A 9,338-nucleotide genomic window follows, 5' to 3' on the forward strand; every position below is an offset into this window, starting at 1 on the left:
GTGGTGGGGCATTTTATACTAAAATAATGTTAAATTGTTGACAACTGGCAACATTTGGTGGGATATAGTCATAGAGAAAGCAGATGGTCAATCTGATCAGATTGATGATAACTTGGGTGCGTTTGGTAAGTCTTAGCAAAAAGACGCATCGGACTTTTACATAACGAGATGAAAAAAGCCGAAAAGTATTTGGTAGTTCACAGATAATTTGGTTGGAGGCATATCTTTTCATACGAAAACGAGATGAAAAATGCCGAAAAGTATTACTTGAAATTTTTCGAAAATAGCTCAAAACAGCCTCCTGTGTCTTTTCAAGGTGGAGTCTTTCGATGGCTATATCCAAGGTTCGAAGTATCGTACATATCAGCCTATACTGTGTTAATGGATTTCTGATATGTCCCTTTAGGGGTTGTATTAGGTCATACACTGGTTTAGAGGATAGTTGGGCTTTAAACTGATTTTTTTGGACTGGTTTTGAAAAAAATAAATAAAACCTAAAAAAAGTATCGATACATGCTGATATGCCCTATTGACATATCTTCCTCCAATCAAATGAGAAAAGACAAAAATACGGACTGTCAGGCTTTTAAACAGACAATATCCCATGCGAAAAGACGTGCCAAATGTGGCATTGGTTGTTGCATCACCCTTCACAGGCCAAAGAGTGAAGAGAGTTCGTGTAAATCAGAACTCTAGGATTCTAGGTGATCCATCATTGAAGACCGATAATTAATAAGATATGATACCAATCAACTGGTATTCATTCAAATTCATATGGATTTCTTTTTGGGTATTATACCTAAATGGCATCATAAAAAAAAGGGAGAATGACGTTCAGCCCAGGGTTAGAATTTTTAGGCCCAAAGTACAGTTGAGGTAGGTGCCAGCTCAAAATTGATGCCAATTCACGGGCGGGCATTGGTGTATAGAGTAGGTGTTTTTGACATTTTGAATGTTGATAGCTCTGCAGTGTAATTCAGAAATCTACATTAGGTCTATCCATACTTTTCCATAAAAAAAACTGCCTAAAATATAGGTTAAAGTTAAAGGCCAATATGTGCTGGAATTACCCAACCCATTGAATCCATTATAGAGACCTGACTATTATGAACCATAATTTCTATATCTATCTATCTATCTATCTATCTATCTATCTATATATATATATATAATATAACATAGGTAAAGCACTTCCTGAGATACATTTTCCGCAGAAATATATTCTAGGGTTCTTGAAAATTTCAATGCTTTGAATGCTATATATAATATTCAATGCTTTTCTGCTTTTCTTTTAAACCACTAGGGTTCTGAAGTTGAATCACTAATGATACAAAAGCAATGAATTGATACATATATTTTTCTTCTTTTTTTTTGAATTTAAAGAAATGAATTCCTTGGAGAGAATAATTTGTTGCTTGCTAGTTGCTACCATGCAGAGGTTGCTCACTCAATGGGAATGGGGTCATGCTACAACTTGCAACTCTTCCTCTATCTTCAATCAATTTGTCTGTCCAAATGAATGGAAAAAATTGTCCAATCAACGTGTCCACACTCCAGACTAGTTGAGATCCATCAATGGTGATTGTTTTGGGCATCTGTATTATCTTAGACTAGAAGATTCGCTCTCCTGTAGCATAAAGATTCCAGAATATGGTTGTAACGAAGTAGAGCGCTGCTGTGACGGTTAGGAAGGCCTGGAAAGATCCCAACCATTGCACAAAATAACCAGTTCCAATAGTGCTAATTATTGCAGCTACTGTTCCAACCGAGTTTGTAATCCCTGTGATTAGGTAGAGAAGCAGCAGAAAGCAGATTGTTATGACCTTTCGATTGCTTTATCATCTCATGGGTCTAAACATAATTGAGCTAGATGTAATAAAATATTAACTGCAGTGGAGGTCTAGTTACATACCATGGAGAAATCCTGCATATTGAGGAGCTATATCCTGATAAAACAAACCATGGTAGTGAGATTCAAAACATGTTGCTGTAAACTAACTAAGATGATGATTGATCAAGAACCAAATGTTCTCTTTCCATGTACCACTGGCAATCTATAATCTACATCTAATCATCATAGTTTTGATCTACAATTGATGCTTACTTGCATGTTTAACAGAAAGCCTGCTTGGCTGAAAGAACTCAAGCTCAGAGCGACAGTCATGAATATGGCTGCAACATCAGCTGTCTTTGCAAAATTCAAGCAGAGCAATAATACCCCAGGCCCAATAAAACCAATAGACTGCCAAGTTTACCACACAAAAATGAAGTTAAATTTAACATTCATAGTTTCAGATACAGCAAAGCCATTTTCAGTGCTGATTAGATTACCTGCATAATCTTCCGAACTAGTGTAATAGAGTAGCCAGCCTTGATCAAAGAATCTGATATTGCCCCAGCGATGTAACCAGAAAGTGCCATCATTCCCCATGGGATGGCACTAAACCAGGCAGCTTGCTTCAAGTTCACATTGAATACCTGTATTCAACAATAGTAAGAACATCTGTAAATGACAATGAAATAGAATTTTGAACATCCACCCCTCCCATCAATTTACTCCTAAATTGGACACAACAACCAGTCAACTAGGTTTGTGCTGCAGAATCATTCAAACAGGGCCTATGGTTTGTTTCAAAGACCGTTCAACCTAAAAGTTTAAGCTGTTAGGTGAGGTCTATAAATAGGTTTTTATTCTCTAACATGCCCCTTCATGTGAAAGTCCATTGGGCTTGAAGTGTGGACAAGCATAGGGTCATCCATACCTTGTGCTGAAATTAATTAATTATAATGGGGGGATGAAGATCAATCACTGGACCATTTGGTCAAACAGACTCTAATACCATGTCAAAGAACCATTCAACCTAAAATCTTAAGCTGCTAGGTGAAGTCCCTGAATACGTTTTTATTCTCTCTAGCAGTTTTTACCATCCCAAATCAGCCCAACTGAATAACTTGCCTGATTTTTCCATGAATTATTCTTCAGGTGTGTCTAGTGCCACATGGATGAGGATCAATCCATGTGGTGAAGTCCTATTCAGGGGGCGATGAGGATCAATCTATTAATTAATTATAATGCGGGCGATGAGGATCAATCACTGGACCATTTGGTCAAACAGACTCTGATACCATGTCAAAGAACCATTCAACCTAAAATCTTAAGCTGCTAGGTGAAATCCCTGAATAGGTTTTTATTCTCTCTAGCAGTTTGTACCATCCCAAATCAGCCCAACTGAATAACTTGCCTGATTTTTCCATGAATTATTCTTCAGGTGTGTCTAGTGCCACATGGATGAGGGATGGATGACAAAACACACACCGTATGTTATCTATTGTTATCACCGAAAGCACAAGAAAAAGAGAATCAATGGAGGAATAAATACGTACAGTCTTGAAATACACAGGCATCCATGAGAGAAGTACAAAGTATCCCTGCACAATACATCATGTTTCAGATTCTTGATGCAAAAATACAAGCATTTCCTTTTTATCAGAGAAAAGTATTATTACCAATTACTCACCCAATTATTAGTAACATTAGCAAAAATAATTGCCCACGCGGGTAGTTTAGATAGTAGTTGACGCAGAGGTGGAAGCTGCTTCTTGTTCTCCAGGGGTTCAGATTTTCCGGATTGAATCAACCTTAACTCTGTTTTACTGATATCATTACTTTCTCGTGGATCATTGGTAACCCCATATGCCCATATTGTGAGCCAGAGTAATCCAAGAGATGAGAAGAGAGTGAAGGGACCAGAAACTCCGGTCATTGACATCAATATAGGAGTTAGTAGCAAACTCACAACATTTCCAAGATGAAACCCAGCCATAGAGATTCCAACTGCAGTTGCACGTTCATTGTTTGGAAACCACCTAATGGTAATATAAAGAAGACAGATGAGATATATAAGCTAACTCCTGTTATGGACAAACCAATAAGCACAGAGTTTGTCATTTTGTATATTATTCAAGCTAAATACTAAAGTTCAGGTGGACTTGGTCAGTGGAACCCTATTGATACTAAATACTAACATGAATGGAACCCTTTGAACTATCATATCAGAGTTTTTGGATGCTTTTTAAATGCAAAGTGTATTGATTGAATCTGTTATTAGCATATATGGTATTGTATGCAGGTTTACATCAGCTAAGAGGATAAGTTATGTTCTTGTGTAACAACTTTTCACAAGTAACGATCAGCCCTTAACATTACCTGGACAATAGAGTATTCATGGAAGGCAGAGCTACACCTTCAGCCAGCCCAAAGATTGCACGAGTAGCTAATAGCATGCCAATGGAGTGATCAGCAGCCCATGGTGTAAGAAGTGTGGCCATTGACCACACAGCCACACCCCATGCCATTACCCTCTTTCCCCCGTATCTGTCCACCAATGCTCCTCCAATGACTGATGAGAAGACATATCCCCATAGAAATGATGACTTGAAATGTAAAATCCATTTCCCATATTAGCATTAGAGAAGAGAAAATTCATGGATATACTCATCAAATAAAATAAAATAAAATTCATGGATCAAGGCAGTTTAACTACAGAACTAATAACATAAAACTGAGAAAACTAAAGAGACAAATGATAAGAAGTTGAATTCCATGTACACTAGTCCTTGATATGAAATCATGTTATCCTTGTTAATCAACCATCACACAACCTGATAACTACCCCTCAAGATGAGACCCATCTAACATTTACATGCATGCTTTCATTAACGGCTGTTAAAGTGTATATTCGCTTACTACTAGGATGCATCACAAGTATTCAGACCTCTTCAGCTATCCAATGAGCTGGGCTTGTTTTGCCTGAAGAACTTACAAATATCAGCAGAGCTCAGATGCGTTGAATGAATATCTTTGATGCACATACCCAGCTAAAGCTCAATTGTTCCATATATTTCACTTAAGAGAATAAAAGACACGAATATGTGGGAGTTAGTGAAAATTGACGATTTTTGAAAATTATCCAATTTTAACAAATCACTCAGGCCAATATTTTCTGTTGTCACTAAAATGTAAAATCAACATTAAGTGGATTTGAATTCAACTTGCACTTTTCACTAAAAATTGGCAAAAACCATGGAACCACATACAACTTTATATATGTCTATATAATATCTATGTTTTATGTTTAAGATGTAAATAAGGTGACTTGAACCTGAGTTGCAAGTATGAATTGCATTTGGTTGGAGTGCTAATCTATTTGCACTAATGAAAAACTATGATAATGCAAATGATTTAGGTGCAAATTCTGGTTTATTTTTTGTTTAAATTTTACCTTATTATATTTGATTGCAGTACAAATTAAGTAAAATAAAACCTGTCAGTAGAATAAACACTACAACCAAATGTATTCTTTTCGTTTGCATTACCATGCATTTGTATTAATGAAAATAAACACTACAACCAAATGTAGACAATGGCCATCTGGCTTTTAAAAATATAAATATCATATAATATGTATTATATATTTGAGCATGACTTGAGCAAGGTTCAAAGTATCGACAAGTATTGGCTCGTATCGGCTGATACGTATCATATCGGGAGCACCCCGATATGCCCCTATAGAGGGTGTATCGGGGTTCTGACCGGTTCAGGGGGTAGAAGAGCCTTAAACCGGCCCCCTGAACCGGTTTTGAAAAAAAAAGGGCCGATATGCCCCTACCGGCATATCGGGCGTATCGATATTTAACTTGCTCATGACCCAGTAACTAAATCGGTCTTTTCTGATCCGAATCTGACAAATTGTTTATCAGCATTTGGAAAGGTAGATACCCAATAGGCCAATGCATTAAAAAAAAAGTTACCAAAACCAATGAATAAAAAAAATCCTCAAAACATGCCGTTTAGGCATGGTTTTAAAAAATGGCCTGGAAACGAAACCATTCTGGCCACCGGTTTCTGGTTGATGGTTCAACCGCCCAGTCAAACGGACAGCTTGTTCAGACAACAAAAACTAAAAAAATAAAAATGGCTAAAAAAACATTGAATGGGTCGATGGTTCAACGGCCCGAATCAACGAATCATTAACCAGTTCAACGATTTTTTACCAAAAAGCAGGTTTGAGATAAAACAGAACTGATTGCCTGAATGAATCCCCGGTCAAATGGTCCGACCTTACGGATCAACAGTGGTTCAAAAACCATGCGTCCAGGTGCAACCGTGCAAAAAATCTTAAATGGTTGCATGGTTTTAGGCTCTTATTTGCTTGTAGACTGAAAATCAGAGCCTCGTCCAAGTTCTAACCATCCCATGTGACGTATTGCTTTATGGCCTGTTTGGGTGGGGTCATTTTTGATTGAGCTGCTTTGGTCGAGTGAATCTACTAAATTAAAACAAGTTTCCTAAAAAGTCTCGGCTAAATTAAAGCATAATGGACTTTCCAAGCTTTTCACCAAATGTAGCCTCCAGGCTTTTCGTGTGGGACTTACTACCCCTCAAAAAAGGCTTTTCGTGTAGAGCCCACCTTGACATAAACACCCTGCCGAGTGCCAAACGGGCACTTCATCTAGGGTGCAATTTGGGCCGCCACGACCACGAGCAAAAACTACTAATTAAACTAATTAACGTGCCTACGAAATAAAACAAGTACAAATTAACGTGGTTTCGTAATCACTAATCAGTTTAGGTTTAAAATTCAGCTTTTCAAGACAAGTTTAATTTTTAGAACGAAAAAGACGGTCTTGTCGAGTTCACATTTGCTGCGATTTTCCATCGCTGATGTATTCGTATTGTATTTCACTGAGGGTCGCGAGGGAGTGCACTCTGTCTCTTTCTTATGCAGAGAGAGAGAGCTTTTTTTCGTTTTCAGAACCCAGACTCTGTTTCCACTTCTACAGAACAAAAACTGGAACGATGTTATAAAGAACGAAAAATTATATTTTCAATGAAAACGATAGACGAATAATAAATAATTTCAATGAAAAATCATATAAATACAATACAACCGAGAACCCACCAACGCTCTAAATGCACATCTCACCGTGTCAGTGGGAGGTGTTTTCATACACGATTGGATATGCTGTGGAGCGTTTTTGGGCACCTTTGTGGGGTGTAGATGTGAATTCAATACAACCATCCTTAAGCCAAACAGGGGCCATCAATTGGCCATTTGGAATGATGTGAATTCAGTATAATCAATGATTAGGCTTCACACCAGTCATAAAATACATAACGCCCATAATCTTTTAACCTCTCAATGTGTGCCTTTATAATTTATCACTGATGTGGAACACTATTATTGGTTCAATGGCCTGTTACACAATCAATTAATCAATAATGGTCTTTTATAGTATGTGTTTGGTTCTGTTTACATTAATTGAGTAAACGGTGCCACAGGTATCCCATCAACAAAGGCCTCATTAATTGCATCTATATGTATTGATGCAATGGGGCGGTAGGCTTTTATTATCACTTTGCTGATGTAGTCCCTAATGGCGCCTATGTGTCATAAATGCCCTCATTAATTGATTTTCTCGATTTTATAATCACACAAATACAAAATATTTATTCAATAAACATAAATAGAACCAAACACCCCTATAATCATTTTCTTTCCTTCTGACTCTGTTTGAGAAGAGTGCAAAAAGGCCAAAGCCCTTGCAATCAAAACTCAACGCATATGGCATTCAGCTTTACATTTGGGGATGTTAAATTCATGAGAAAATGTTCTTAGTGTGTGACTGGATGTCATCTTTGTATAATGTAGAATTAGTTCTTGCAATCCCATTGTGAGTGGGGAATTCGAATTCATTCCTCACAGCCCTTTGAAACTATGTATTGAAAATATCTTCCCATCAATAAAAATTACAAAATTAAATCCAAATTTGCAAGTAGAAACATGAGTCCAATACATAAAAAATGGATACAGACTTTGTAAATGTAAAAAAGAAAAAAAAAAGTGGATTTCAGTCTGATGAATACAAAGCTAAAACAGTTTCCAATTTCCTTTATTGTATATTTATTTTGGCAAAAGATAGAAATTAGAATTAAATTAGCTGCTTATTATAACGTTGTCTAGGGCGAAGAAATAAATCCCTTAGCCCAATCTGGTGGAGTGTCATAGAAGAAAAGATCTGCCTAGCCCCATATTAACTATAGAATGGGCTACAGCATTTTTGTCCCAAGCGGAGCCTTTGTTATTTTTACATATGGAAAATAAATAAAAAAGAGAGAAAGTATATACTAATTTGTTGGTTTTGTTCACCAAAAAGGCAAAAATAGCCGACGAAAAATATAAAAAGATTGAAAATCATCAAGAAAAACACGAAAAAAAAACGAGAAATGACAAAAAAGAGGAAAAGCAAAAAAAAACAGAAGCAGTACAGAAATTTCTGACAAAAAGCTTGTAGTTACCTGAACGATACCCAGGAAGGAGGTGCTCCAACCATGTCTGACCGCGAGAGGAACGATAGAAACAGACATCACAACTCGGTCTGCATTACAGAGACACATAACGAACGCCACAAGAACGACCACCTTCAACCTCTCCGGCACGCCAAGAAGCCAACCTTCGCACCCTCCTCCCACCAAGAATCCTCTCTCAACTCCCTCCGCCCTGCACCTCGTAAGCCCTCCTCCTGTCGCCTTCTTGTCCTCTCCATTTCTCAGCCACTGATCCGCTCTCCTTGTCTTCTCCTTACCATGTTGGGATTTCTCCCATGTGATGATGGCTCTTGTGTGCAACTGAGAGCGAAATCTCAAATGGGTTTTTCTAAAACTGACCAAATTTAGTTGAGAGTTGGATAAACGGGAAGAATAAGGCACCAGAGACGTAGATTTCGTCGGCGTTACCACCGCCATTAACGAAGAAATTGTTTATGGACCTGATGAGAGTCCCCTTGTCCTTAATGGGTAGTTGCAGGTTTAGATGAATTTATATTGTTTTTGCTTAGCGTTTATATTGTTTCTGGTGCGGAGGTTTAGGTGAAGAAAGAAAATTTTGGTTTGGGTTTCATATGCGTGTGGGGTTGGTGGCGGATTGATTAGAAAACGGTGGCAAAAACAGGGAGTTGGTCGTGTTAGGAGTTAGACTTGGACTCTTCTCCTCTCCTCAGTCTTTTAATGCACAAACATTTAACACCTACCAAAAACAAGGTGAGTTACTTAAAACTCACTTGTAGTTTTCCAACAACTCCTTTAGCAACCCCTGAATTTTGACCTTTACAAAAAAACTGCCTCCACATCTTGAAGAAATCATACAAAGTTACCCCTTCCGTCAGTTTGAATAGAAGAGATTTCTTATATTTTTCATTTAGACATGATAATAATAAAAATAATGAAATTTGGTTAAAGAAAGGGAGGAAATGGACAAAAGGGGGTTTTGTTTGGGAAT

General features: G+C 37.5%; 1 protein-coding gene across 1 annotated transcript; it reads right to left on the reverse strand.

Annotated features, from left to right (window-relative positions):
* Positions 1–1,229: 1,229 nt before the first annotated feature.
* Positions 1,230–9,053, reverse strand: PHT4;2 (phosphate transporter 4;2). The gene is made up of 8 exons (XM_010258377.3): positions 8,360–9,053; positions 4,208–4,434; positions 3,519–3,867; positions 3,385–3,429; positions 2,332–2,478; positions 2,105–2,242; positions 1,913–1,946; positions 1,230–1,780 (listed from the first exon to the last, which is right to left on the reverse strand). Exons 1-8 carry the CDS (start codon positions 8,804–8,806, stop codon positions 1,611–1,613), a joined length of 1,557 nt encoding a protein of 518 aa, XP_010256679.1. The 5' UTR covers positions 8,807–9,053; the 3' UTR covers positions 1,230–1,610.
* Between the last annotated feature and the right edge of the window lie 285 nt (positions 9,054–9,338).

The sequence above is a fragment of the Nelumbo nucifera genome, chromosome 2 (assembly GCF_055504915.1).
Source record: "Nelumbo nucifera cultivar China Antique chromosome 2, China Antique-T2T, whole genome shotgun sequence".
NCBI lineage: Eukaryota > Viridiplantae > Streptophyta > Magnoliopsida > Proteales > Nelumbonaceae > Nelumbo > Nelumbo nucifera.